Source organism: Aspergillus undulatus, assembly GCF_047715775.1.
Source record: "Aspergillus undulatus strain CBS 261.88 unplaced genomic scaffold BDV17scaffold_22, whole genome shotgun sequence".
Taxonomy (NCBI): domain Eukaryota; kingdom Fungi; phylum Ascomycota; class Eurotiomycetes; order Eurotiales; family Aspergillaceae; genus Aspergillus; species Aspergillus undulatus.
The window spans coordinates 81,277-109,262 of record NW_027396626.1 but is presented as its reverse complement, the minus strand read 5'-3'; the positions used below and the strand labels follow the sequence as shown (position 1 = coordinate 109,262).

Genomic DNA, 27,986 nt, shown 5'->3' with positions numbered 1-27,986 from the left:
GATACTCGCACTTTACTTGCAAGATTAGAAAAATATTATGGTAGCATATATCAAGACACTGGGGAAGCAGCAGAGTTTTCAGACTCGGCCAATGGCACTATATTACCGTTGGGATATTCTGGTCTATGGCATAATTGCGCCACGATAAGCACGTTTTTATACTGTAGCTGATGCGATCGCCTTGGCGCAGGAGAGAAAAGACGATAAGTAAGGGACTTGTTCATCACATCCGCAACCCCTCGTTGCTTCAATGTTACTTGCATCCTTCCAGATATACGCTGCAGATGCCATTGCAAAGATCAATACGGCGACTAATGCTACAGATACAAATGGATCTATCAGCAAGTTGGTCCGCAGCACGGTGGACACAGCGCTGGTCGAAAATGGCCTAAAAGAGGTTGATAGTAACTCCGAGGGCAAAGTCGACCCCAAAGAAGAAAGAAGATTTGTATGATACGGCGCAAACCCCTCCATCTAGCAGATCTAACTTGCCATCTGTCCAGCTATGGAGGCTTGATTTAGGGCTCCTAACCATCGGATTCATAGGGTACGTTTTCAAGTACATGGACCAGATCAACATCGTAAGAACCAATAACTCCAATCACCACGGCCTCAATTGGCTAAGAGTCACCTAGAACAACGCATACGTCTCCGGCATGCAAGGTGACCTGAGGATTTACGGGAATGAGTTGAATTACATTACTACCTATTTCAAGTAAGTATACAATACTTCCATCTTCTTGGAGGCGGTTGCGTTTTCACGGCCTAACCCACATCAATAGTATCGGATACATGATAATGCTCTTCCCGTCCTGTATTCTAGTCTCCTACATTGGTCCTTCGATATGGCTGCCCGCGTGCGAAGTAAGTGAAGTTGCCCCGTCCGTTCATCATTGGAGTCATACTGGCGGTGTACGGGTTCTCTGGGGTGCATTTACCTGCTGCTTGTCGACCGTGACAAAGGCAGAGCAGGTACGAATACAAACTGCGGCTTTCCAGCGCGAATCTAGTGACTAATAACTGTATAGGTTTACGGCCTTCGCTTCCTCATAGGGTTCTTCGAAGGCGTGGCCTGGCCGGGCTACTATACGTAGGTCAGTCTAAATAAGCCAGCGCAATAACGCAAAGGACTGGAAACTAAAAGATAGCTCAGTCAATGGTACCTTCCGCACGAACTAGCTCTCCGCATGAGTACCTATAACATTGCCCAGCCGACAGGCGCAATGATTTCTGGTGCCATGCAAGGTGCCCTAGCCACGAACCTGGATGGGTCTCTTGGTCGTGATGGGTGGCGTTGGGCTTTCTTATTAATGTGAGATTGTCTGCGACTAATGCCTTTAGTGTCCTGTTTCAACGACATAATCTGAAGAATGTAAGCTAACCTCCCCTCTAGGGCGTATGTACCATATTAGTCGCGCTGGTAGCCTTCATTGTTCTACCGGGCTACGTACGTAGTTTATTTTCCAAAAAGCCCAACAATTCTGCTCGCTGATATTTGCGGTAGCCAGAGTGTCCCAACCCACTCTCAAAGTTCTACCTCGAGCCTCGACACATAGGTAAGTAACGGCTTCTAGCACCTTTCAAGCCCCGGATAACTGGAACTAGAAATTGCCCTTGCCCGCGGACGACGCGTTGGGTGGAAGGCCCAGACAGGAATTACACCAAAGAGCTTTCTCCGCACATTCAAAATATGGTTTTACTGGGCCATCGTGCGTATGTGGTTATTCCTTTTTGGCCCAAACCCTGGAGTGGTTGTATGTGCATGCACAGAGGCTTAACGCACGCATAAAATAGTGTCCTGGCCCATCGGAAGCAATACTGTCCCAACGCAGCATTTCAACCTATGGCTCAAGTCTCTGACAAATGCCGACGGGACTGCAAAATAGTAAGTGCCTCAGCTTTGAGCGCAAGATCAGAGCCTGGTGGATGACGGTTGACAACCCATTTAGCTCCGTGGCCATGCTCAACTATTTACCCATCGTCGGCCAAGCGATCCAGCTCGTCGCCAAAGTCGTATTTAGTGGACTTAGCGATCGGTTTGGGCGATTCCCATTGCTGCTTATTCATTCTGTAAGTTATTCCTGGCGCCTGCATCTATGGTCTTAAGAAGCCCTGGGATAGGAAAGGCAAAGCAAAGAAGAATCCTGTATCTGTAGGGGCTGGGCTGAGACAACACTAACTAATCCAGACCATCAACATCGCCTCCCTCGCTATCCTGATCGTCCGACCCACAAACCAGCAGGCGCATATGGCTGGCTATTATCTAAACTACATCGGAGCGTTAGTACCATCCATCTCATGCCTCCTCCCTCCTCACCTTCCTCATCAAAGCCGTCTACTCACTGATCCTCTCAGTGTCTCCCTAATGCTCCTCTGCTCCTGGGCCTCAGAACGCCTGCAAGACGAGCCCGAAGGACGAACGATTCTCTTCGCAAGCGGTACGATCATCTCATACGCGCTCAACGCCTTCGTCCCCATTGCTGCGTTTCCGGTCTCCGAGGCGCCGCATTGGCGCATTGGCGCATTGGCGCGAAGTTTTATATGGGGCTTGCTGTCACTGCGCTGTTTGGGTTTATTGGTACGCATGTTGGGTTTCGGTATGCGAAGAGGAAGGGGAAGGAGGGGCAGAGACAAGTAACGGTGGAAGGGGAGATTTAGTTCTTTCTGGTGTTGGATCATATAGCGAGTGTCCAGATGGGCCCTTAATCGGAGGAGAGGGAGAGCGGGTGGCCAGATTGGCATTAAAGGCGCTGGACTATATTAAATAAATGGATGAACTATATACAAGAATTTCTTCATACAAAATCAAACGCAATGCGCTTTCAACTCCCCCTCCGTCCACTCAAACAACCCCCTCGCCAACTCCTCATTCCTCGCAAGATCCGACCCCATCCCCCCCACCCCGACAGGTCCATAATACTCTCCAGATACTACATCCCTACTAACAGAAGCCCAAAGCTGATTCCTGGCCCCCTTATCCACGGGCGTAACAACCCACTTCGCAACCTTCCCCAACACACGTACCCAACAGGGTGAACCCGTCGCGCTGTTCATGAGATTCGTCCTGACTGCGCCGGGATGAATCGAGGCAACAGTGATACCGGGATACCGTTTCGCTGCCTCCCTGCCCCAGAGTATCATCGCGAGCTTGCTTTGCCCGTATCGTCCGTAGGGGCCTAGAGCGTCGGCGTCTGTGCGGAGCGTATCGTATTTTATCCCCTCGGGGTTGAAGAAGTAGGCATGGCCTTGTGAGGAGAGGAGGATGAGGCGGACGTCAGCGTTAGGGAGTGCGGTCGTCTTTTCAAGGAGTGGGAGGAGGAAGTTTACGAGGTGGATATGACCAAGATAGTTCGTCCCGAATTGCAGTTCGTAGCCGTCTTTCGTTAGACCCGGTGGCGTAGCCATGATTCCCGCGTTTAGCATGAGGATGTCGAGGCGCTCTGATTCAGATAGGACGGTCGCTGCTGCCTTTTTGACGGAGTCGAGTGATGCCAGGTCGAGTTCGAGGACCTTAATGTTGACTTTTTTCGAAAGTTGCGTCTGGATCTCCTCGATTGCGACTTCGGCCTTGGGGATGCTTCGTGCGGCAAGCCAGATTAGGGCTGGGTTGTGCTTTGCGTATTCGAGGACGCATTGTTTTCCGAGACCGATGTTGCCGCCTGTTATGAGGATTGTTTTGCCCGTGAGCGAGGGGATGTCCTGCTCTGGGTTGAAGGGGATGGACTTTTTCTTGACGTTCATTGTGGTTTTGTCGAGATAGGGTATCTGGTTGATGAAAGATAGAGAAATAATTAAAATTCGAGAAACTGGGTGTATCTGCCCAAGTCGGTTGTGATTCATGAAGACAGAGAGATGATTGGAATTTGGAGAACGCGGTGTATTTATATTCGAAGAGCCGTGCCTTATTCGTAGTATTTTTGTATAGAAAGCTTTTGCGGCGTAAACGGGAGACATCGGGCATAATGCTGACAGGAACCGAAGGCCCGGTGGATAACGAGATCCAACTTGCGGAATTAAGAGTCATTGTTCCACCCGATTGGAGCTTAGCAGGGGCTTGTATTTCCTAGATCCAGCCCTAGTCCTACGAGTCAGAACAGTCGGGCGGACTCAAGCATAGCCTGCGCCACCAGGGTCTGTTCGACGACGACCAAGCCCGCAATCTCCAGTAGCTCGCTCTAGATGGTGTGACCATTGATTCGTATTTTCTGAAAATGCAACACATTATCTTGTGTATGGACTCTGCCATCTGCATGAAATACACATCCTGCTGGTTGAATGGTCGGACACTCGCTGTTCTCTTGCAAGAGACGGAGCCTCACGCCCAGGCAGGTGAAAGAGGTCGCCAAAAAAAGACGCATTGGGGTGGATGAGTGCAGCGATACTATCTCGACTGAAGAAGGTTCGCGTTTCGCAAGAGGTAAGCCGATGTGATTCCTAAGGCAGTGACGGCTGGAATGATTACGGTAAAGGCGGACATCGTGGACATCGTAGCAGTGAGCAAGGCTGTAGCTGGGGGAGATACGTAGATACCTGCGTGGTAAGGCAAGCAGATGGTCTTCCATGGTTGGAGATGCGTCTCATCATCGGTAAAGTCGCTATCAGGCATGCAACATTGCAGTTGCTTCTTCTGGTCGCTCATCCTGCATGAGCTACCTCGCTTCTTTGCCCTCAACCCACGGAGATCGCTACTTAATTTGAAGCCTCAGTAGAGTGTGTTCAGCCTCACAAGTGGTATCGATCTCCATCGAGCTAATCATAAAGGCGCTGTTTGTACGAACGACCACCTCCATTACAACTGACCAGCGCAATATGTCCAGCATTCTTGTGCATATCAACTTCCGCAATCTGAACTCGTAATCTCTCAAGGGTCGCGCGCGGTCAAGGCCTGGAAGAGTACTGCCTCCTGCCGGTAAAGGTACGCGAGGGTTATCCCTCGTCAAGGATGATACGTAGCCTAGGATATCAGGCGCCCGGGTCACAAATTTGAGAAATACTGTAGCAAGAGCAGAAAGCTAAAGAAGGACTGCGGCGATTATAAAGATCGTTACCCATGCGGGATCAGTGTGATACAGCCTGAAGCACCTGGAGTCTGAGCTTCAGTGCTGTTAAACGAGAGGCCGAATATTTCGGGTTGAGTCAGGTTGACAGGGTCGAACAGGGAAGCGCTGCTGATAACGAAGGGACCAAGCGAGACTTGCCAGTACGTATTGAAGGCGGTTGTGAGTCTTCTTGGCACTTGCTCAGCACTCACTGTTGTCCAGTCTAGGTCGTAGCGTGGACTGAATAGCACCGTGTCGCCGTAGATATAGCTATCCGTAGGAGAGCCTTGATAAGGGTCAACGGCCCCGGCAGCCTGCGGAAACTCCCTAATGAAGTTGGCGACCCCAACAAAGGATGCTGAATTGTTACGATCATTGAACAGCAGCAGTACACCAGGCCGTTTATCTTTCTCGGACCGACGCATACGAGTCACTGCGCTTGAAGCATCTTCGCATGCAACAAATGATCACACGTGGATACAGGCCATACTGCAATTGAAAAGTGAGCCGTGAGGTTGCATGCTGCCAATATCATCCCCTGTAGCATAGAACAGATTTGCGTAGGACAAAGGAGGGGAATCGGCGGTGCTGCTGATGGTGAAATTTTAGCTCGTGTCGACGAATAAATTACTGTAGGGATTAGTGTTGTTCGACGAAGTATCGCCGAAGAGATTTGTGGCATCATGATGCTTGAGCACGCCTTCTCCCATAACCTCCACAATCTCGGCGGTTTTCAGGTTGTAAGCAACGGCGTTGCAGTCAAGGTTGAAGTGAGACAACTCAACTTAGAACTCTGCATGCTAATCGGATGGGACATTCTGCAAGACAAGACCGACTAATGATAAATAGATGATCGAATCCGCTTGGGAGCCTGCTGTCCAAGTGTCCACATTGTTGCTGGAGGAAGTAGCTGACAGATTACGCAGAAGAGGAATCTTTGGCCAGCCCCATACGTCTCAAGGGGCCGCTTTTGTCTCCTCAGACCCGATCATCAAAGTACCGTACAACATGTTTGCAGGAATGCGGATGTCGTCCGTTGATGAAGCCCCCACAAATCCGGAGGTACTGTTCGTACTCATGTATGCCAGGCTCATATTGCCTGATACGCCGGAAGTTACCTGTGAGATCATTCTCAATGCCCCTTGTCCACCAAGGGGTGACATTGCCCAGAGCAGGACGATGAAGGTCGTCAAGTAGCCAGGGCGGCGCAAAGCCAGGACCACTTCCAGAGTTGCGGCGAGGGCGAGGACTGCCATTCAGTTGCTCTCAATGCTGGGATGGAAAGAGGAGTCAGCTAGGAAGACATTCAGGTATAGCTTGCTAGACCTACCCCCAGCGAGGCGCAGTCCTCCGCTCCCCATAGAGCCAAACTTCGCATCATACTGCCGACAATAGCTGCAAAGACGACGGGGAAGGTGGACGGGCCAAAGCGCGATGCTCCTAAGACTCCTTCCCCATGCTCGGCGATCTTCTTCACATCGAGCCGTATTGCGAAAATGGCAAGTACTAGTATTCCGCAGTCAGCCGAAAGAACCTCATGATTATGTCTTTGAAGCAGGAAGGCACGACGGGAGTGGCTACCTAGGAAGGCAATTGGAAAGTATGCGAGTTGGTCCCAATACATCGTTGACAATATATCCGAACGTGCATTGCTCCTTCACTGGACCGCAACCGCCTTCGCATACGCCGGCCTAATCTTTGGCGTGCCTCGACGTTCTGTCTTCTTCGTCCAGCAGGTTCTTGAGCCATATAATATCCGCTCCGTCACGCGGGCAACTGTTCCTACCGCACCAAGCCACCTGCTCATCAATTGCATTCTTGTTTGCTGCTATGGGAACGTATTTTGGGCAGGTTTATACCCGGGGCTGGGGGACTCTGCACGGGGGTTATCTCGAACCTTGCGGATTTGCTGATTTATATCTCCTTCCCGGTGGTGAGTATTTCGTAATATGATTTGTCGTTGCAGAACAGTGAGTCGGGGTCAGTTGTTTCCATCGCAGACGCGAGTAGTCCGACCTCAGCTGAAGGGTGTGAGTAGGGCTAGTTCTAGTGAGCTTCAAGTTAATTACCTGGGCTTGATCCTAGCGCCGGTCCTATTAACTCATCGGGGTCCTTCACAGCGGAAACTGACTTTGAACCGCTGAGGACATCGATTCGAACTCAGAAGGAAAGTCTCAAGGCTCAGAAGGCTGTTTTGGAAATATTTGAAAAACAACGGAACGCCGAAACCTTGGGAGAATTCTCATAGGTTTTATCTATATCTCGTCCTGGTTAATCCCCAACTGAGGAGCAACGCCTGTTTGTTTTAATTACTTTGGTCTATACAAGCTTCCCCCTCCGCTACCTTGTCCTCTGCTTCGTTACGGGAGGCTGACGGGTTGGATTCGCAGGGCTATTCTATGGTTAGTAGCTTAGGGGAGCTGTCTCATTGCGCATAGTATAATTTCTATAGGTAGAGAAAAACCAGGCATTCATAAAGTAGAATCTCTCTAGGGAGACCCTCGACTTCCACATGTCTAGAGATACGCTCGAGTGCAAACAGCCAGAATTGGTCGTACGCAAGCCCATTCAATATTGCAAAAGCCATATTGAAGTCAAAAAATAGAGACCGGTCCAAACAATATTCATAATTACGCGCTGGTGTGACGGTTAATTACACATACTGAGTTGAGGGTGCTCGGCGAAGAACACACCCTTTCGGAGGACCAAACATGTACTCTATTACCTGCATATTTGAAATAATTCTGCAAGAGATCTAGTAACATTATTGCGGTCTTGCTACTACAGCTGAACCTTGAAACAAGTATAATGTAGTTGCCAAACAGGGACTCGTGCTACGATGCTCCGAGCGAGTTCCCCATTCCAAATAGTTCGGTTAGGGCTTTTGTCAGAGACTGTAAAGTACCTTATGGGCATCCAATTAGCGAACTAGCTGGTAAACAAGCCCTGTAGCACTGTCGCAAATAGCTCCTATATACTGATTCTTCTGACATTCTGGCATCAGAAGAGGCGGCCATCCCCACCAACAGCCTGGAGGTGCATACGGGTAAGTGACGGCTGCAGTTGAATGGGATCTACTCTCAGGAGAATAGCGATGAAGGTCTAGGTTAGACAGCATGATCTACTATGAATGGAACAAGCTATAAGGATGTGTATGTGACACATTTGATCTCTGCCTATTACCTATCTTGCCTAGCATGATGCACCAGATGCGCCTCCTTTAACTCCCAGTAGATTTTTGCTTTACTATCTTGAATGTACCGTATTTTCCAATATCTATTGACCGTAACCCGTCTCATGGTTAAGTGATACAGTCTGGCGGTGGTCTCCATCCCTTCCCAAACTCGCTCTAATACCACGTTTCTCTAGCCACGTATGACAAATACAACAATCACTGTGAAGGGTAGCCCCGTGCCTAATCAACAGATTTGCTGCTCTTTTGAAAGCTCGCTTCTTCGGGTGATAGCTAGCCCACACAGTCATCCTTTGCAACGCGATACAGACCAGAGAGTCACTTCTCTCCTCGTCGAACTCCGCCAATTCGCGGCTTCCACTTCGAATGAATTGCTGGAGGGTCTTGAAGTCACCTTCCGATAAGACCACTGATAAAGCTGACTCGTTTTGCATATTTTTGGCGTATAGCGAGCATCCGGCATGGAGGAGGACCCTGATTGCTCGGGGGAGCCATCGGGCAACAGCAACGTGTAGAGCAGTTCTGGTTTCCGGATGAAGGATGAAAAGAGGGCATCCCGCGTTTACAAGCAGCTGGACGACTCCAATACTTTGGTGTTCGCTAACGGCATTGTGAAGAGCGGTGGTAATTGCGTGGACGGCTGCGCCATGATCCAAAAGTAGCTGGACTAATGAGTCACCAGCCGCTGCTGCCACTAGAAGTGGTGTTTTATGGTCCCATTGAGAGTTGTTATGCGGCATGTTAACTGCCGGATCTTTTGGTCTCTTCTGGAGGACCAGAGTGAGGGCTCTGGCTCTAGTAAGAGGGTTGCAAGATAGAGCGGGGTCTCGCCGTCTGCATTTTGCACGGATACGCAAGCCCCTTCATCTAGTAGGAGGGGCCATCACTCGGAGTGTCGCGTTGAACAAATAAGTACCCGGTTCCTCGTTATAGGAACTATCTAGGGCGTGGGGCCTAGGTACAAGATTGCAATTACGCGCGCAGAGGTAGTGAAGTGCTTTATTGCCATTGCGGTCAGCGAAGTCCAGCGCAGACTTTCCTGTATGAATCAACCGGTTGAAGAGAGCAATATAGCGTTTGTCAATCTCTGTTCCTGACTCGTCCTGCGCGCATTCCCACAGTCGGCGGTTGATATGGCCTTGCGGCCAAATGTGCGGTTCGAGGCGTTTGTTCCGAACCTCCTCATGGGTGAGTGTAAACTCCACAGCGCGGCAATAGCGTGCCTTTGGATCGCAAGCTCCACAATATTCATCTCCCTAGTTTCGAAGCGGAAACGTCTGTCCACACGACTGAGGAAGTAACCAATCACACTCTCTGATTTCCAGTGAGGTGCGGCTTCTGTTGCTCTCCAAAAAAGCGATGCATCTGGCTGACGAAATTGTGCTACTTTCGCGAAGTCCGTTTTCTGCTCGGTTTTCAAGGAGAGCGCATGGTCATACTAGAACGAAGTCAAGAGGTTCGCATGGGATCTGGAGCTTTGAAGCCAGGAATTGAGAGTGCGGCGATCAGCTCCGACCTTGAGGTCAAGAAGGCCCACGATGATAGAATGTCGATTGGCAGATCCGAGTACGGCATCTTGCCGCCCCGGGATTTGACAAGCTGTACGGGAACGCTTGTAGACGTGAGCAGGTGACCGAGTTGGAGACGGCTGGGTCAGTTGGAAGATGTGTGTTGTTGGTGGTAAGCATCAGGAAGTTAAGCGGACTGGGCAGACGATGGGAAGTTGTGTTAGTGAATGTTACCTCCGCCACCCAGGCGCGCCATGAGACAACCACCAAATCACGAAGTTCTGTTATTCACTGCAATGAAGAACAGCCCGAACAGAAACCTACGGATACCTGCCACCGCATGGCCGCAGTTTCCGTCCTCTACTCTACTGTTCCTGCATTACCCAGGCCAAAATATTCATGGTTGAAGTGTTTCAGGGCTCGATTTGCTACCTACAGGCTGTAGAGAGATACGCGACTCGCCGCCACAACTCCCTCCTCTCACTTCCTTCACTTCACCGGCTTGGACCCGGAAAGAGTCTCGGTCTTATCCCGGAATTTGGTAAGTGTTCGGTTCAATTGACTGCCCGTCCATCCCATCTCCGCCAGCAGGTAGGTCAGATCATTCATTACTTTTAACCACACGGGTATTCTTTCTTTCAATTAACGAAGAGCCAAAGCCAGAACCGAACTCCGGGCGGGGGAAATGCCAATAGTATTCCTTCAAAATACTGCTTCAAGTCCATCGACCGAGGGCGTTTAGCTGAGCAGGACAAGAATGACGCTGTCGCCTCGGAGGAACCTAGACGGGAGGAAAATGATTAGCGTGGGCCTTCAGCGTGGATGAGCGGCGAAGATATAAGCAGGGTACGCACATCTTGCTAACGAATCGGTCCTTGTTCACTGGTCGGCCCTTGCCGCCTTTCTGGGGTTCCGTCCACATCTCTTTCTGTTCATCACGTCGTCAGTACATGTTTTCCTGCGAATTGGGTGAGGATGCGTAAGTTGTAGACGTACGACGTTCTCGAGAACCCTAAACAAATCGGTTAGCATACTGCCGATTATCCCTGAGAGCGGGGAGGGCCCGGATGCACTTACATGTTGCTGTGACGATCAAACGCCTTAACGCGAGCAAGCCTGTGGTTCCAACCTCGTCAGCACCCTTCCCCAAACAGTATCCCCTGATCCATAAGAATCTCGAAACAAAATTCGGGGCGACGTACAATTTCCGGTTTGACCGAAGAGAGATCAGAACCTGGGTGTTGGTCCGCACGGCCGTCTGGAGCAGCGACAAAGGTCCATTGCTCAATTCATACTCCTCCTATTGAAGGCTGTTTGTTAGCGATTTGTCCATTCCAGCAAAACAATATCTCCAGGCGGCAATTGGCCGGTCATCGGCGGAATAAAAAAGCGAGCGCGAAAGGAACGTACGATTTGAGCGATTTCATATTCTCTAAGAGCGACCGGTTAGTCTGAACCCTGTTCAAGCGCGAATAAGTTGCGATGCAAGTCTTGACTTACGTGCACTCAGAGCGAGGCTTCTGAAGAAGGGCCCTGCAATCCTGGTCAGCGAAAACTTCATTGAAGGGGAATCAGAAGAGGATGGAAAGCGTACTGAATGTTCGCGTCGGCCATTGTGAGGGATGGGCTGTTATTTGGTAGCTGGTCTGGTCGCTCGCGACTTGAAATGCTCGATCGGTGATAGTGATATCAGCTCCGGCAATAATCACGTGACGGAACTATCGGAGCGGATAAACCGTCCCTACCGAGATATTGTTGCTTTCACGTGACTCTGTTGTTTCCCGCAGGCAGTCTCTAGACAAGCTCGAAAGAGTCCTACAATAGATGCATTGGCAGTGAGATTACGAATGGTATCATGAGCTACAAATCTACATTTACCGGAGAAACCCTTGATAATGCTTGTAAGTTTGCGCCAACGAGCGAGATGCAGGAGTGGAGCGGCTGTTACAGCTCGGCGCAGCAGGACTATATGTCTCCAACTCTTCCACTCAGCTCCTCGAACAAAAGACAAATATGACAATCTTCAACAGATCGACAATACAGTGGCGCACTCGATTCCACTCATTATTGGTCTTTATCGAAGCTAATCATCAACACCATCAAGCGGGCTGTGCAAGTCTAGTATAGGCAGCAGGATTACCCCATATATCGCTCCTGCCATCAGCCCACCAGCATCCCGTCTCACTCAGGCCCAAGATCTCACTAAAACGCATTCCATCTTCCACAAAGAACAAAAAGGATAACTAAAGATGCCAAAACAAACAACCATTATCGACTCCTCATTCCCCAACTCTTCTTCTCCCCGCCTCTCCCGCTCCGAAATCATCCACTCTATACTCTCAAATCTGAACCACAATGACTCTATAACTCGGTGCAATATCAACTGCGCAACGATCACAAAAGACCTAGGCAACAGACTCCTATCAAAAGCCAGACGTGAGAGTAGGTCTGGACTTGTGCCAGTGCTACCTGCGGACCTGGGGCTGGAACCGATTACCTCCCTCTCAGAGCTCGAGAGCGCTGACCGGAAATCTCCAACCAAGGACGCTAAGCTCACTGTTAGACTCAATCGAAGCAAAATAAATTCCTCGACATTGATCAACGCATCACTGCGCAGAAGCGACGTCACGCGGTGCACGCTCTCAAATATCCCCCGCGGGCGGTCCCTAATCGCTACAGATAGTATCCTCGATGCTGTCACGCCCCTGCGACGTGTTACGGCTTCGAACAGTACTGCTTCTGATGGGAGCGCGCTGGCGCGCTCTGCGCTTGCAGAGTCGATTCTGAGTCATAGTGCGATTTACCGAAGCGTTCTTCAACGAAGTCATGTCATGGATAGCCGGGTGAAGAAGAGTAAGTTGGTCGATTGCCAGGTCAGCAATTGCGTGATTATCAATTGCGACTTCAAGGGAATGGTCTTGAAGGATGGCGTTTGGCGGAGTGGGACGTTTCTAGGGCCTGTTGGGGAGAAGGGCAAAAAGGGACATGGAGGCCGTGGCGAGGTTGAAGGGGTCCTTTTTGGGGGTGAGGTACGTTCGACTTCTTTCTTTTCTTCTTTTCAATCTTTGCTACGTCGTCGTTATGCGATGTCGATTGACTGAGCTGTGCTAACTTTGATCCTACACTAGAAACTGGGCAAGCCCGTGAAGAGTGAGAAGAGTCAAGGACCGCAGGAATGGATGGAGGAGCTAGCGTCCGAAACGGAGAACAGTGATCGCGATGACAGTGAGAGTGAGGAAGAAGATGGCAAGGATTTGCCGCCGCCGTATACCCCCTGAGCCAGCGTTTGCCCTTTACCTGTCTTACTTTCCTTGACTTGTCAACTATTCAGCAGTAATATATCCATAACGCGCTTATATATGCTTTTCTTTCTCCCCTTTCAGCTCAGGTTTCAATAAATGAACCACATGAGGCGTTTTTTATGTTTCACTACGTGCGATGCGTCCTCTGACCTTGCTAAGCTTTCATCACTGGTAGACCCTGGTCTAGATAGATAGGCAAACGTTCTTATGAAAACGTGATACTATCCAAGGACCATGAACTTAACATCAAACCAGAGCAATTCATAGCGACAAGACCTTGGTGCGATTTAAAGAGCAACATGAACCACCTAAACGTAATATCCGCCAACGACAAGCGGGTACTGAACCTGATCAGGGTATTGCGTCAGGATGGCAGCTTTGGCTTCGGCCATCTGCGCAGGGTTGGTCGCAAGGCCAGCCATCTGGAAGAGAGAAAGTTGATCATCGGTCCAGTATCTGCAGCCTTTACCCTGGCTAGTGAACTCATACTGGTGGCGTTTGTTCCCTTCAAGTAGTCGGATGAAATGTGCCACGGTCAAGCCACTGCGGACATTGAGTTTCACTTCTTCTCGGCCGATCCGGAGACTCGACAGCCAAGGTAGCTGATTAACAGGATAACCTTGAATCCTCCAACGATGCTGGTGCTGCCGACGGAGTGAGATGGTGTCATGTCAAGCCGCACCGATGTCTCTTCGTCAATAACGAGATAGAAACACCAGTGGTTGCCTCCTCCTTCAAGCTTGCTGTGGGCAACTGCCGTGGCATATAGGACAGGAGAGTGAAGGATAAGCTGCTTCTGATCGGCTCGGACGTATCGAATGGACTTGAAGGGTGGTAGTGTGAAGTTCATGGTAACACTGGAACACTTTCTGTTAGCATGAGCCGTAGGATCATCTGGATGGAGGCATACAGTGCAAGGTGGTATAGGAGACCTAGCACGGAGTGGAGATTGCTTGCGAGCTGTAGAGGGATTTCCTGAATGCGTAATGCTCGAGTAGCTATGGGTATTGCGTGAGTGTGAGAAGAAGGGATTGTTGTAGACGCTCGAAGAAGGATATGGCTGGCGTCTCCTGCACAAGGCAACTATCCTCTTCGGAAGGGCGATTTACCACCTGGCAGGCCACAACACCTGAACTGAGCTCCAGCCCACCGAAACTACCACGGTGATATGTAAGGTAACTTGGCCGCAATAGAAACTACTAGCCAAAGATAGTTCCAGCGACGTTGAACGAGCTGCTGCATAACGGTTGGATGTTAGCAACTTTTGATGATGGCTTCCCGGCGGCAGTTAGCGTCTATTCTCACTAAGTGAGAGCATACTACATCTAGCTCCAAATTATACTGAAAGGACAATTGACTGGAGCAGTATATCAGTGGGCATGACCCGTAAGTCCAAGCAGAGGTGACCAACTGAGCGTGGTCCATCTTTGCCTCAAGTTTCGACAATCTGCTATCATTGGCGTAGCAAGCACTGAGCATCAGAGGGACTACCAGTATATAGCCATCCTACTATTTACATAATGGTAGCATTGAATTCTAATATTGAAGAGCGCAAAGTGGCAGCGCCAAGTGAAACGGCATGTATCGGAGCATACTGCCCTCCGGTACTGCCTGTAGATAGGCGGCCTACCGGCCACCCAATGAGACACACATCCATCGCTTCCCACACACCTTGCTGAACTTAGTCGCCCAAACTCATTACTCATTATTCTTGTTGGCGCTTGATTCGCTCTTCTCTTCTAGCAGTCTCAAACTGGCATCCTATAAAGCATGGCACAGAATACGTATGCCCAAGATTTGACGCACTCGCTGGTTCCTCTCAAGAACGATGGTTTTACAATCGCTACTGCTTTCTACGATGTTAGATACTATGGAACACTTGAGTACTGTTGAGGCAAGTGCGGAGACGGAGAGCAAGTCACCTGACCTAAAAGGGTCTTACGCGGGTGTAGTCTCATAGCTCTTCTTAGCTACTTATCATCATCATCAACAACACGAATATGAAATAAGAACCTGGGCTTCTATCATTCGAATTCTCAGTACTTTGGACTAGTCAGCTAACCGGTGATTAGCCTGCCAGCCGAGATGCTGATATAAGCTTTCCACTTGACGCCCAAATAGATATCTCCACCGTGTCCGACGAAACGCTTGCTGACCTCTTCAAAACAGCACCGTACTTTACAAACGTGGCGGGACGCGCATTTTCCGTCTCTTATCGACGCTCATCCTCAAGGGCGGGTCACTCTGCCGGCCCTGCGAAGCCGCTGCAATGGATCTAGCGCTTTCCAAAACATCCATCCCAGTTCCCAGAGTCCATCGTATTGTGCCTGTTGATGGCAAAACCCATACTGGGGAGAAAGTTGTCTATTAGTCATGGACTTCATAGAAGGTGTCTCTGTTGAAGAAGCCTGGGGCGGATTAAGTGACGACCAACGCGACGATGTCGTTTCTCAAGTCGCTGGCATGATCAAACTCGCTAGAGGCTGCAGTTTCACCGCAAATGCCAGGGCCCGTAGGAATGGAAAGCAAGAAAGAGCTGTGGGTGGGCCCTTGGTTCACGGATTACGGCGCCGGCCCGTTCAACACCATCGCTGAAATGGAGGCGTGGTTTAACAGAAAACTCGAGATTTGTCAAGACCTCAGACAGTGCGCGGAGAGCGTGCCCCCTTTCCGTTTCCGCAGGTTGGTGCTCACGCATGACGATATTGCTCCGCGGAATCTCATCTTGAGGCCTGATCGGAAGGTGTGGTTGATTGACTGGGGGGATTTTGGGATTTACCCTGTCGGCATGGACGCCGCGACTTTGTCGCTGATCAGGCGCCGGGCGCCAGATTTTACAGACCTTTTGCTTGAGAAAATTCAAAGACATGAGGTGTTTTCGAGGCAGCTTCAGTCGATCATGTATGGCTTGACCACTGGTGCCATGATTGACAGGTTTGATGATTGAGCACATATCTCTGGATCTCATGCCGGTTGCTGTTGGTCTCCTCCCCAGTATTATGCATAGAGCCTAGGGCTCCTCAGTTGTACTTGTGGGTAGATCTTGGGTACTATTTCCCACCAGGTTCATGATGCATTCAAGTGATCCCATGCGGCGCCGCGCCTGACTAGCGGAAAAGAGATTCAATAAATCAGCACCCAGAAAAGCGAAGCAGAAGATCCCTTACATTTCATGCTCTGAACATCTAACTCTTTCCTATTGCTGTATTGAAGATGCCTCTTTTTCAAGCTCTTCAGCTTTGACTGGGAAGACCTCGAAGCTGTCAGATGCCCGTCTTTTTTGATACCTTCTCTCTTCCAGAGATCCCCGAAAATAAACGCTAAATTGACAGGCGGCGGTCGCTCTTTCCTCTTGCAAGCGAGCTGGCACCCATCGCACCTCCCTCGAATTATTTAGTGCATTTCGCCTCCCCGGCAACGCAGAATTTCTTTCAATGCATCTACTCCACATAACGAGAGGCCATCCCTCTCAACCAGGGGAAGTCAGTGGCTTTACCAACAAGCTCACGTTCATTTCCTACTAAGTTGTTAGATCGTCGAAAGTCGGCTACTACGTTGGGTTCCAATCCATATGCCGGATGCCCCGACCTTCCCACCAGTCACTTTACCGCCGGCCCGTTATCGATAGTCAATGTCACCGCATTTGCTCGATTTTTTTTTTGTGGGAATAAACAGAAAAGTCCCAGGAATCGCATGGTAAGAAGGAAATTCCTGGTACTGATTTCGTGTGATTCTAGTTGTCGCTCAGCCTACCGCCGAACTCCCACGATCATCATCCAGCACCTCGAAGTTAGGGCTTTGGATGACCTTCCATGGGCTCGCGTCAGCCATCAGTTTCGCGACAATGAGACTGCGAAGCACGCCTAGCAGTATAAATTGGAGGAACCAGGTAACTAATATTATCTCTGTTTTCTCATCCTACTCGGTACTATCCTCCCAAGGAAATGGGAGGTCTCAACTTCAATCCTGATCTCGATGTCCCAGATCTCTCGGGGAAAGTCTCCTTCATCACTGGGGGTATGACCATAACGGTTACCTCGTGACCATCAGATGGTTCTAATATAAGTTCTAATAGGCAGGGACCGCGGGCATCGGAACGCAAACAGCCCTACACCTCGCCAAGCACAACGTCGCCCGGATCTACATCAGCGGGCGTAGCAGCGCCAGCGCCAACGGCGTCATCCAGGCCATCCAGGCTGTTCAAGTCCAAGACCAAGGCCAGCCCCGCAACCCCAGAACACAAACAAAGACAGATGTCATCTTCGTCAGATGCGATCTGACATCGCTGGCCTCGGTCAAGGACGCAGCGACGCGGCTCCTGGAAACTGAGTCTCGTCTCGACGTGCTGATTTGCTGCGCGAGCATAATGGCTACAGACGCAGCTTACGAAGGACGGGTATGAGGTACAATTTGGGACGGATCATCTCGGCCATGCTATGCTTATTCGACATCTACTTCCGTTGTTGCAGAATACTGCAAGTACACCTACATCGTCGTCATCAGCTGCAGGGTAATCTGACAGAGACGGAGGAGGAGGGGAAGCACGAATACTCCTCACCATCTCCGTCGGCTACAAGTTCGCCAGTTCACGCAAGGAATTCGCTTCAATGAAATGACCACGTCCCAGGACCACGGCTTCATGTGGTCCTGGTTCCGGTATGGACAGAGTAAGCTCGCGAATCTGCTCTATATAAAGGAACTAAGTCTCCGGTACCCCGGGATCACCTCCGCCTCGGTACACCCCAGTGTAGTGGGTCAAACTTGATAGAGGGCTTATCCTTCGCGAGGAGGTGGTTTTACTTACGTCACCACTATCGGACAGAAGCTAACCGTAGAGGAGGGCTGTTATAATTGTCTCTGGGCGGCGTCGACAAACAAGAGGAACCTTGTAAATGGCGGCTTCTATGAGCCTGTTGGTGTTGAGGGAGGGCTGGGTTCTGGGGCGAAGGATGAGGGGTTGGCGGGGCAGTTGTGGGAGTGGACGGAGGAGGTGCTAGATAAGTACTGAATACGCCGCATGCAGGACGAAGATGGTAATATCTCCGGGTACGCGTGACTCGCGATCTTGGTTTTCTACTTTTCGGGTGTTTTGTTGTCTGCAGGACAGGGGTAATCGACAGGGGGTGTTCCGTGTGGCTTAGAAATTGGGTGTGGAATCCGGGGGGATGATCGGCTGCTGGGTTCAGAGTGGGTTGGGCTTTGCAGAGCCGGCCTTTCCTAGCGCTGATTTCCAGCCATTAGGGTGCGGAATTGGATCGAAGGATTCTTCACATGGATCCCTGTCGTTTTTCTCCAGGCGTTCACCTCGGCCGCTGGATCGCTGACTTGTGTTTTTGGTCTTTTCTTCACCTACCCTGGTTTGAGGTTATGCGGCTTGTGCAGTCTGTGCTCCGTATAGCGTATACAACCCAATTTTGTTGGCTTGAGTTTGCTCGGTCGACGCGATCATGCGACCGTCGAACTGTTTCTCAATGGCCCCCGAGGCTAGAAAACTAGGAGTAAGCAATCTTCAGCTATGTAGGAGTGGATCTTGAGTCAGTGGAGAGGAGAGGAGAGATTCGAGTACAAAATGGAGCAGAGATCCCTCGATCAGGATCTCTTGCCCATCCAGCCCTATCCGTGTCCGCTGCTGTCAAGCTGCCAGCATCAGTGCCAGTGCAATGGTCGTCCTCCTCTTCCAGCTCTTCTTCCTCCTGGCCCCGTTCCTCACGGCCACGGCAGCCCTACCCTCTGCCGCCGTGAGACAAACAGGCCCCCTCACCCCCGCAGAAGACCCCTTTTACACGCCTCCATCAGGATGGGAGTCGACAACCCCCGGCACGATCCTAGCCCACCGCGCACCCCCCTTCCCCATCGCAGCATTCGGCCTAGCCGAAGTAAACCTCGACGCCTCGCATCAGATCCTCTACCGAACGACAGACTCCTTCGGTGACCCAATTACGACAGTAACCACTGTCCTGGTGCCACATAATGCCGATTACACCAAGGTGCTCTCTTACCAGGTTGCCCAAGACGCAGCGGACCCAGCTTGCTCGCCGTCGTTTGCGGTCCAGCAGTTCGCGGATGCTGGGGAAGCCCTTGCCCTGATCATGCCGCAGCTCGAGTACCTCTTCATGTCGTCCGCCCTGAACAAGGGATACGTCGTGATCATTCCGGACCATCTTGGTCCCCGCTCTGCATTCCTGGCGAATACCCTCTCCGGCCAGGCTGTCCTCGATAATGTTCGTGCTGCACTGGCGTCGACTGAGTTTACTAATATCTCCTCTGACGCTACCGTTGCGCTTTGGGGGTACTCGGGCGGATCGCTGGCCAGCGGTTTTGCAGCAGAGCTCCAGCCGACGTACGCGCCGGAGCTCAATATTGCGGGTGCTGCACTGGGCGGCACGGTTCCCAAGATCCTGCCCGTCATTGAATCCAGCAACAAGGGTGTCTTTACCGGTCTCATCCCCGCCGGCATCCAGGGTCTCGCGAACGAGTACCCGTCCGCGCAGCAGCTCATCCGCGAGGGTATCCTCCCTGAGAAATGGGCTGAGTTCAACAAGACGCAGAATCTCTGCCTGACGGGGAATATCATCGAGTATCTCGGTGACGACGTGTACAGCTATGTCAACGACCCCGACCTCTTTGAGAGCGAGGTTGCGACGGAGCTTATGGATGCGAATGCGATGGGTCAAAGAACACCGGAGATCCCGATTCTGATCTATAAGGCTGTTAATGATCAGATTTCTCCTATCGAAGATACGGATGACCTCTATGATACTTACTGCGCAGGGGGGGCAGACGTGGAGTATGTGCGGGACTTGCTGTCGGAGCATGCGCTCTTGACTATTACAGGGTCGCCCGATGCATTTCTTTGGTTGACCGATCGCCTTGAGGGCGTTGAGGTTGAGCGAGGGTGCTCGAGGAAGACGCAGTTGACTGGGTTGCAGGACCCGAGGGCGCTGGCGGCACTGGGCATGAATATCGTGCAGTTCTTGCTGGGTTTCTTGTCTTTGCCTGTTGGGCCGATCGCGTGATGCTGGGATCAGGAGCTAAGGGTTAGTAAATAATCTTGCACCATGAGTAATGAAGATGATACCAAGTACCTTGCGTTATCGTGAGCCTGAGGAATCGAGATCGAGACGGCTGATCCTTAGGTCAATCTAACTGTGGAGTTTGGCCCCAGCAGTGGCGATATGGCCGGTTCCTGACAGCCACTGGATGGAGAATTCTCAGGGTCGGAGAGTAGATCGGTCTTGGTTGAAGTTGTTGGAGTGCTCTGTATAACTGCAGAGTGCCCCTCGCTTCTACCCCTCACCACCAGCATCACACTTCTACCATGTCGCTCCTCTCTCTTCCAACGGAACTCCTTTGTCTCCTCCCCAGCTACCTCGACAACATCGAATCCTTCACCTCCGCCGCCTCAACTTGCCGCACCCTCCGCGCAGCCTTCAACTCCACGCATCCCGCCGTGATTCTCCGCCTCGCCGCCTCCTCAGCGCCCACCTTTTTCTCCCCACACCCGTACTTCCTCGTCGCGTCTTCCGCGCGCACGGTCAGCGACTGGGCATTGGGCCATGACGACCGCACAAATTCGCTCCGTAAAGCCTTTAAAAGCGGAATCTACAGTCTTTACGACTTCATCCTAGAACATGGCGGTCTTACCCTAGATCGGATCCGGCAAATGCACGTAGCCCGCTTCGACATTATCAACCCGCTCAGCGACAAGATCGACAAAATGGCCGGGAAGCAATGGATGAAGACGCCGCGTTTCTGGGAGGGCGGCGTAAGCGAAGCGATAACGCTCTATACGGATGCCGACCGCGCGACGTTCCAGATCATTATCTATGGGGAGTTGTTTGGGAGGAGCATGGATGCCTTCCTCGATCCCGGGCAAAACCTGCCCAAACTCGATATGGGTGCGCGGCTGGACTATCTTACCTATTGCCTCGCCGATGAACATGAACCGAATATCCCGGGTGTCCTTCAAACCGATGCACAATGGGCGTATCACGAAGACCAACGGGCGCTGCAGCATATTGTGCGATGCGGACGGTGGAGGAGGATGTGGGCGGCTGCAATTCGGGATTTTCTAGATATGGAGTTCGGTGATCAGAAGCCGGAAAATGAGAATTTGAGGAAGAAGCTGCTGAGGGATGCGCTCATGGTGCAGGGTGTCGAGGGAATGGAGCTGGTTACTCGCAAGTCGGGGGTGGCTGTGTCGGAGAGGTATTTGCAAAGGGCTAGGACGATAAAAGACCAGATTGGGAATTTGGAGAAGCCGCCGGGGGTACATTTGTTTGGGAGTAAAAAGCACCTGAAAGTGGCAGAGGCGCCGGATCTGACTGGAGAGTTGGGTGTTTGTAATGCGAAAGTTTGGCGGTGATCTTTATTCTGTGCGTGATAGTGAATAATTGGGAGTGCTTGGAATATTAATCCTGCAATAGCTATTCGTCAACCTGGAGGTCGTGCCTTCCTCAATGGTATGAAAGCTTGTATAGCGTCACATGACTGGTCCTGGTGTTTTGGGTCTGAGACTTTGTCGAATCCACGCCTCACCTCAACCACATATCGCCTTGCCATTAGTCGCCACTCGCCTCTGGACCTGTTTCCAGCACCCAGCGCACGAATCAGCACCCCCTCTTATCTTCATGATACGAACAGTTCGGCCATGGGTCGCTCTAGAACCTGTCAAATTCTCCGACAAATGCCAGTTCAGGTTTCTGGGGTTAGCGGCCATTTTCGCTCCGGCCTAACCCCCCCGATTACACCGTTTGACTTTCTCTTCCATTCTTCTTCTGATCCATCGCTTTCATCAGATATGCCCCCTGGATATGAATGAGCGGCATCTTTTCTCGAATGCGCGTTCCCATTGCCGTGCAGCTGGGGCTGCTGGTTCTCTTCACGGCTCTTGTTGGGCTGGCGGCTCTAGCCATCGCAACAGTAAGCTGACTCGGCCAGTTCAGGAGCTGAAGACCGTCGCTAACTTTTGCAGTGGATTAACAATCACAACTTTGTCGTTGATGTAAAGTGCGTTTCACTCAACTAACTCCTACCGTCTTCATTAACCCAGCACAGGTCCCAGAGCCTCGATCTCGTCGCCACCATCAAGTCCAGCCAGATCGCCGGAAATCTGGATCTACTTGAGACGACATGCAAGACGATCGTCACTCGAGTTCTTGTACAATCCGCATTGCAGCGCTATTATGCAGGAAATACCAGCGAGGCGAACTGGGCGACGTCCGTAGGCGATATCCAGTCGGCGTTAGGGACTCGTGGGTACCTCAGTCTCTACCAAGCGACAGTATTTGCGAGAGACGTCGGGACTGGAGAATTGAATAGCAGACGGCTACTCAACGTGACGAGCGATGATGTTCCCGATATTACACTTCCCTTTGAGCAGCCCAATGGTACCGCTGTGATGTTGGGAGATGAGGGCTTGGGCTATCCGCCATCGCTGTACCCGAACTTGACGCAAGGTGCAAACTCCGACGGGATCTATGCTTTTGGGGATGTACCGATCACAATGAGTCGGCCATTGCTGCTAGGACCTCTTGCGACCAATATCTCGTTTTCGCTTCTCTCTCTAACGGTGCCGATCATCAACAATACGTCGGCGGCGGATGTTTTGGGATATATCACGTATGCTCGTCTTCGTCCCTTTCAGATGGGCTCTGCTAACTTCTCAGTGTCGTTTCGAGTGCTGCCAACTTACAGGAGGTGTTGAGCTCCCGTCAAGGGCTTGGTAAGACTGGTCAGGTCCTGCTGCTTTCGCCCTCACGACCAGATAATCGTTTCGCCAGTGGTACCGGTCCGGCAACGGCGACCTCCGCGCCGCATACTGAAGGTCTAGCAGAGCAGCAAGTGCGCTACGTGTTCGAACCGACTCCATTACCAGGACAATTGATGAGGCATAGCGCCGCCCTTTCTTCCGGGGCCTCATTCCCGTTACGGGAGTATCCCATCGCATTGGAGACCCTGGGCCAGCCATATGAAAAAGTCAACGACTCGGTAACCCGCTTGTCAACTCGAAACGAAAACAACAGCCATGTTGCGGTCAGTGCGATTCAGCAGCGGTCTGATCTGGTGGAATGGGTACTTATTGTCGAAGAAACTCATGGCGATGCGTTCTCTCCCGTCGCCAGACTGCGCAGAATCATCCTGGCTTGTGTATTTGGCATTATGGGGGGAATCATTCTCGTCATCCCTCTGCTTGCGCATTTTGCTGTGGCGCCCATTCGTAGGCTCCGCAACGCGACACTAAAGTCTGTTAATCCGGCCATGGCTCCGTCCAGTCCCTCTCCTTCAATGGTCCTCGATCCAATCGAGGTCCACATGCAGCAAGAGACCGAAAAGGGCGGCTTTCTCAGTAGGCTTGGACGCCGTCGAAGCAGCTTAGGAACGGCTCGGAATCCCGGGTCGAATCGCTTCCAGATTCCTAGCCGAGTAAAGGAAACCAAGCATCTCGTTACCGACGAGCTGACAGAGCTTACGAGCACGTTTAACGAAATGACCGACGAGCTCGTCATACAGTACAACCGTCTCGAGGAGCGAGTCGCAGAGCGAACTCGAGAACTTGAGAAAGCCAAGATTGCAGCGGAGACGGCGAACGAGAGCAAGACGCTTTTCATTGCAACATTTCGCATGAGCTTAAGACGCCCTTGAATGGAATTTTGGGAATGTGTGCGGTTTGTATGGGCGAGGATGATCTCCCGCGCATCAAGAAGTCTCTGCATACTGTTTACAAGTCGGGAGATTTGCTTCTGCATCTGTTGAACGATTTACTTACGTTCAGTCGAAACCAAATTGACCAGGCCATTCGGCTTGAGGAGAAAGAATTCAAGCTCTCCGACATCCGGTCGCAGTTGACTATCATCTTCCAGAACCAGGTTCAGGAAAAGCAAATTTCGTTTAGCATCAAGTACTGTCGTCCGGATGCCCCGAGGATTGCGGATGCTACAACTGTACCTGAGGACACCAGTCCCGTATGCGGACCACCAGGGACAGCCCAGTTAAAGGACATGGTACTTTGGGGCGATCAGCACCGCATCTTGCAAATCCTGATTAACCTCGTGAGCAACAGTCTGAAGTTTACGCCAGAGGCGGGCACAGTCGCGATTCGGATCAAGTGTTTTGGGGAAGAGCAGCCACGTGAGACCAACTTGCGACCACTCTCTCGTGAATCGCGTCCTCTCTTACGCTGGCGCTCGCAAGGGTCGTCTCGTGCCAGTTCACACGCTAGGCCCTCAATTGACGCTGCCAATCCTCGAGACAGCATAGACGACCCTCTGCCACCTAACATGCGCACTCTGAATCTCCAATTCGAAGTTGAAGACACGGGTCCTGGAATCCCGCACCATATGCAACCCCGCGTCTTTGAACCTTTCGTCCAGGGCGAACTCCGCTTGAACCGGAAGTATGGCGGTACGGGCTTGGGCTTGAGTATTTGCAACCAACTCACTAAGCTCATGCGCGGTCAGATTACCCTTGATAGTCAGCAAGGAAAGGGGACGCTATTTTCTGTCCGACTTCCTTTGGGCTTCGTGAAGGACGCGGCGCCGAGCATCTCAAGTTCGACCCCTAGTATAGCCAGACCTGCCTCCAGGACGTCGAGCGTCTTCTCGCTAGACGATCTGGCAAGTGTTGCCCGGGCGCCGTCGAATCATAGCATTGCGGAGTCATCGGCGCCGGTGTCGGGATCGGGGTCAGCATCCCGCCCAGTGTCGCAACATGACTCAAAGTCGTCGAAGGGGGCATCTGCTACCGTCTCTGAGAAACAAGACTCGCAGCCTAGACTTGTTGGTCTAAGTCAGCCGTTCTTTGCACCGCCTGTGCACCCCGCTCGGGATGATCCCGAGGGGAGGAAAATCCGAGCGTTGGTGGCGGAGGACAACAAAATCAATCAGGAGGTTGTAACACGGTATGTCCTGTCATTCCCTATTTCAACCAGCTTTGGAGAATCGATTTCTGACTAACTCGCGCAGGATGCTTGCGTTAGAAGACGTATACGACGTAACGGTCGTCAAAGACGGCCAGGAAGCCTTTGACACCGTTAAGGCCAATATGGAAGAAGGCAAGGTATTCGATTTGATTTTCATGGATATCCAAGTATGCCCTTTTCCCATCCATCCCTACCCTTCATCAAATACCCCAGTAACATCTAACTAACCTATCGCTTCAGATGCCAAACGTCGACGGCATCCAAAGCACCCGCCTAATCCGCCAAATGGGCTACTCAGCGCCCATCGTCGCGCTGAGCGCTTTCTCCGAAGAAGGAAACATCAAGGACTGCATTAATTCGGGCATGGACATGTTCATCAGCAAGCCCATTCGCCGGCCTGCCCTGAAACAGGTGCTTAGGAAGTATACGACTATTCCTGAGGCTGAGGAGGAGGGGAAAGATTAAGTAAGTGATTTCATTGATTTATTTGATAACCCGTTTCTTCGGCGACGTTTTGGATTGATTTTGGTTGGGCATATATAATCCTGAGGTGCGGTTGTTGCATTTCATTCGGGCGATGAGTTCGCGTAAACGAACAAAAGCAACATTCGTCTGCTCCAATCTGGGTGGGCCTGTCGCTCAACGGTGAAAACAAATAAGATTCGCTCGATTCATAGCAGTCGTAATAAACATTATACTCTATCTACCGAGAAAAGCTTATACAAGAAAGGAACAGAACATATATACCTACAGCCCTGCCAAGCCAAACCAGGCCAGGCCCCATTACCCCCTCTCAATTGAATCAAATTACCCAACCCCCCTAGGCACAACACTAACCCTCCTCGCCTCAGGCCCCATAGTCTCCCAAAGAACCTGTCGCACCTCACTCCCAACCTGCTCAATCATATCCATTGCCCAAAGGACATCAAGGTGCTCGTACCCCTCAATCACCTTCGCATGCGCAATGGTCACATGCGGCTCGCGACCGCTCTGTAGTCGCGCCAACAATTTACACCCGTCGACGAGCTTGTCGTTTCCGCCGATCCAGAGGGCGAGGGGGGGCGTGTGGGGGCCGTACCAGGCTGTGTCTGGGTTATTGTCTGGGTTGTTGGATTCCGGCGAAGCATTCGCGCTACTACTAAGATTCTCGAGGATACACTGATGCGTCGAGAACCCCTCCGCGCCTAGCCACCAGCGAATCGTCTCGGAGGAGACATACACCGGGGCGAATTGGAACATGCGATCGCGGAGCCCCTTATCCCAGCGACTATCACTCCAATTAAATAAGTACGAGAAGACGATGTACCCGAGTGTTCCGTAGATACGGGCGTGGAGGAGGCCGCGCACGGTAACCATAAAAGGAATGAAGGAGTGGATGCCGAAGATGAGACGGAAAACAGCGGGAGAGACGAGGCGCATAAATCGGAAGTAGATTCGTTCCACGAGGGGGCCGGCGTAAACTGCTGGCGCGAGGGCGCAGAATACAGAAATGCGGTCTCCTAACTCGGGCCGTTGGGATTTCGCTAGCGCGACGAACGTCTGTGCTGTTCCCTGAGAGTGGCAGACGAGCCCTAGTTTCTCGTATCCGGTTTCGTAGAGGACGCGGGATGTCAAGCCTGTTACATCGAACGCGCCCATGTGCTGAATTGTCCAGGACCACATGCGCGGGTCAGAGTCGAGCATACTGGTGTGCTCGGGCTCCAGTCCGCACCGGTTATTCCCTAGCCAGACGTCGTAGCCGGATTTGCAGAGGAAGAAGGCGAGGCTGTCGTCGTCGTTGGCGCAGTATGCGCCGGAGTTTTGGAGGAGGCCGTGCATTAGGAGGACAGGATATTTGCGGCGAGTGCCGTTGAATGAATGTCCATCTTTTACTCTGTTGAAGGCGTACGGGCCCCGCGGGCCTCGCTCGCTTGCGGGTAGAGGGGCGTACTCTTGCGGGTTATAGACGTGCCATAACGTTAGGATAAAACCGTCTTCAGTCTCGACTTTGAACGTTTCCACGTCCAGACCGACTCGTCTGGCATAGTACGCGACGTCGCCGACGACAGGGTCCTTTCCTCCTTCTAGAGGAGGACAATCATCCGGTACTTCCTCGTCAACCTCCCTTTTCTCCTGTCGAAGCTTCCATCTTCGCGACGAGGTCCGACGATCTAACCTCCGCGCTTGCTCTTCCTCGTAGAATCTCCTTTGCGGAGTCTTCCCTCGGAACCATTTCCCAGCCGAAACTAGCAAAACCCAACCCCCCCGAAACAGCGCCCCAATCACAACAACCAACAGAAACAACAGCGAAAGAACAAACGAAATCCCTCGAATCGCAAGATACTTCAGCGTATCGAGCGCCTTCGGCGGATGCTCGTAGATCGGCAAGGGAGGAAACAACGGATGCGCTGGTAAACTGAAGAGCGCCCCAGCCGTCCGAGACGTAGTCGCCGGAGTCGGCAGCGAGGTCGAGGGACGCCTGTCGCTGAGGAGTCCATCCGTCACCGTTGAGATCTCGTCGTCGCCGCCTTCATTGGGGACCCTCTCTCTATCTCTGTCCATATCTCTATCTCTATCCCTGTCTATACTTCTATCAAGAGCCTGCAACCTAAGCACAGCCGGGCTCTCAGTCTCAGTCGGCGTCGAAGTACTGTGTGACGGCTCAGCGATCCGGCAACTGGTGTTCATATCGGTCATTATCGGGCTCAGTCGGTCTTTGGGATTTTCGTTAGACTTTCGCGACGGGAGTTGCGCTGTCCCATATACGGACTCGATTGTGGTAGTGACGGCATCCTGGGATGGATTTGGCGATGTTAACATATTGCCGGTGGCAGTCACTGTGCTAAGGAGGCGTCAGGGGGTCGTCATGGGATACGGTGCGGAGGCAGGTGCGTCATGTCGGACGGGAGTTGGAGGTGCGGTGTAGGAGTGTAGTCAGTGTGATGTATCAGGAGGACCAGGAGGATTTGATCAGGTGGTACGCGGTCGGTTGGTAGGGTCGTGGTAGCAAAAGGTGCATATAGAGAAGAGTAATATTAAGAATAA

At 51.6% G+C, this 27,986-nt stretch overlaps 13 protein-coding genes across 13 annotated transcripts; 7 read left to right on the top strand and 6 right to left on the bottom strand.

The window, feature by feature from the left end:
• Positions 1–170: 170 nt before the first annotated feature.
• On the top strand, positions 171–2,638 carry BDV17DRAFT_281577 (major facilitator superfamily domain-containing protein; the record flags this gene model as incomplete). Its single annotated transcript, XM_073760047.1, has 14 exons — positions 171–207; positions 324–448; positions 504–581; positions 636–715; positions 783–972; positions 1,029–1,090; positions 1,154–1,312; position 1,342; positions 1,394–1,447; positions 1,505–1,556; positions 1,606–1,720; positions 1,950–2,070; positions 2,189–2,280; positions 2,356–2,638. The coding sequence occupies 14 exons, from the start codon at positions 171–173 to the stop codon at positions 2,636–2,638; spliced, it is 1,449 nt and encodes a 482-aa protein (XP_073615844.1).
• Positions 2,639–2,805: 167 nt separating this feature from the next.
• On the bottom strand, positions 2,806–3,761 carry BDV17DRAFT_298309 (short-chain dehydrogenase/reductase; the record flags this gene model as incomplete). Its single annotated transcript, XM_073763665.1, has 1 exon — positions 2,806–3,761. The coding sequence occupies exon 1, from the start codon at positions 3,739–3,741 to the stop codon at positions 2,806–2,808; it is 936 nt and encodes a 311-aa protein (XP_073615843.1). The 5' UTR covers positions 3,742–3,761.
• A 1,283-nt stretch (positions 3,762–5,044) lies between these two features.
• BDV17DRAFT_291011 (uncharacterized protein) lies at positions 5,045–5,464 on the bottom strand (the record flags this gene model as incomplete). The annotated part of the gene is made up of 1 exon (XM_073762037.1): positions 5,045–5,464. One exon carries the CDS (start codon positions 5,462–5,464, stop codon positions 5,045–5,047), a length of 420 nt encoding a protein of 139 aa, XP_073615842.1.
• Positions 5,465–8,231: 2,767 nt separating this feature from the next.
• Positions 8,232–9,126, bottom strand: BDV17DRAFT_81352 (ankyrin repeat domain-containing protein). Its single transcript, XM_073765172.1, has one exon. It carries the CDS (start codon positions 8,970–8,972, stop codon positions 8,316–8,318), a length of 657 nt encoding a protein of 218 aa, XP_073615841.1. The 5' UTR covers positions 8,973–9,126; the 3' UTR covers positions 8,232–8,315.
• A 1,292-nt stretch (positions 9,127–10,418) lies between these two features.
• Positions 10,419–11,494, bottom strand: BDV17DRAFT_81210 (mRNA splicing protein SMD2). Its single transcript, XM_073765170.1, has 8 exons — positions 11,335–11,494; positions 11,241–11,273; positions 11,151–11,172; positions 10,943–11,040; positions 10,818–10,856; positions 10,737–10,752; positions 10,595–10,668; positions 10,419–10,521 (listed from the first exon to the last, which is right to left on the bottom strand). Exons 1-8 carry the CDS (start codon positions 11,352–11,354, stop codon positions 10,479–10,481), a joined length of 345 nt encoding a protein of 114 aa, XP_073615840.1. The 5' UTR covers positions 11,355–11,494; the 3' UTR covers positions 10,419–10,478.
• A 414-nt stretch (positions 11,495–11,908) lies between these two features.
• BDV17DRAFT_81282 (uncharacterized protein) lies at positions 11,909–13,180 on the top strand. Its single transcript, XM_073765171.1, has 2 exons — positions 11,909–12,769; positions 12,869–13,180. The coding sequence occupies exons 1-2, from the start codon at positions 11,990–11,992 to the stop codon at positions 13,016–13,018; spliced, it is 930 nt and encodes a 309-aa protein (XP_073615839.1). The 5' UTR covers positions 11,909–11,989; the 3' UTR covers positions 13,019–13,180.
• A 170-nt stretch (positions 13,181–13,350) lies between these two features.
• Positions 13,351–13,892, bottom strand: BDV17DRAFT_291008 (uncharacterized protein; the record flags this gene model as incomplete). The annotated part of the gene is made up of 2 exons (XM_073762036.1): positions 13,351–13,585; positions 13,654–13,892. 2 exons carry the CDS (start codon positions 13,890–13,892, stop codon positions 13,351–13,353), a joined length of 474 nt encoding a protein of 157 aa, XP_073615838.1.
• Positions 13,893–15,542: 1,650 nt separating this feature from the next.
• BDV17DRAFT_291007 (uncharacterized protein) lies at positions 15,543–15,989 on the top strand (the record flags this gene model as incomplete). The annotated part of the gene is made up of 1 exon (XM_073762035.1): positions 15,543–15,989. One exon carries the CDS (start codon positions 15,543–15,545, stop codon positions 15,987–15,989), a length of 447 nt encoding a protein of 148 aa, XP_073615837.1.
• Positions 15,990–16,986: 997 nt separating this feature from the next.
• BDV17DRAFT_281574 (oxidoreductase, short-chain dehydrogenase/reductase family) lies at positions 16,987–18,050 on the top strand (the record flags this gene model as incomplete). The annotated part of the gene is made up of 5 exons (XM_073760046.1): positions 16,987–17,059; positions 17,122–17,384; positions 17,425–17,521; positions 17,638–17,777; positions 17,811–18,050. The coding sequence occupies 5 exons, from the start codon at positions 16,987–16,989 to the stop codon at positions 18,048–18,050; spliced, it is 813 nt and encodes a 270-aa protein (XP_073615836.1).
• Positions 18,051–18,702: 652 nt separating this feature from the next.
• Positions 18,703–20,058, top strand: BDV17DRAFT_281573 (secretory lipase-domain-containing protein; the record flags this gene model as incomplete). Its single annotated transcript, XM_073760045.1, has 1 exon — positions 18,703–20,058. One exon carries the CDS (start codon positions 18,703–18,705, stop codon positions 20,056–20,058), a length of 1,356 nt encoding a protein of 451 aa, XP_073615835.1.
• A 10-nt stretch (positions 20,059–20,068) lies between these two features.
• Positions 20,069–21,633, top strand: BDV17DRAFT_81124 (uncharacterized protein). The gene has a single exon (XM_073765169.1). The coding sequence runs from the start codon at positions 20,361–20,363 to the stop codon at positions 21,405–21,407; it is 1,047 nt and encodes a 348-aa protein (XP_073615834.1). The 5' UTR covers positions 20,069–20,360; the 3' UTR covers positions 21,408–21,633.
• A 247-nt stretch (positions 21,634–21,880) lies between these two features.
• On the top strand, positions 21,881–25,427 carry tcsB (putative sensor histidine kinase/response regulator TcsB/Sln1; the record flags this gene model as incomplete). Its single annotated transcript, XM_073760044.1, has 8 exons — positions 21,881–21,964; positions 22,017–22,051; positions 22,100–22,663; positions 22,711–23,575; positions 23,671–24,711; positions 24,763–24,941; positions 25,006–25,129; positions 25,203–25,427. 8 exons carry the CDS (start codon positions 21,881–21,883, stop codon positions 25,425–25,427), a joined length of 3,117 nt encoding a protein of 1,038 aa, XP_073615833.1.
• Positions 25,428–25,769: 342 nt separating this feature from the next.
• On the bottom strand, positions 25,770–27,761 carry BDV17DRAFT_281571 (putative ab-hydrolase associated lipase; the record flags this gene model as incomplete). The annotated part of the gene is made up of 2 exons (XM_073760043.1): positions 25,770–27,487; positions 27,530–27,761. 2 exons carry the CDS (start codon positions 27,759–27,761, stop codon positions 25,770–25,772), a joined length of 1,950 nt encoding a protein of 649 aa, XP_073615832.1.
• Between the last annotated feature and the right edge of the window lie 225 nt (positions 27,762–27,986).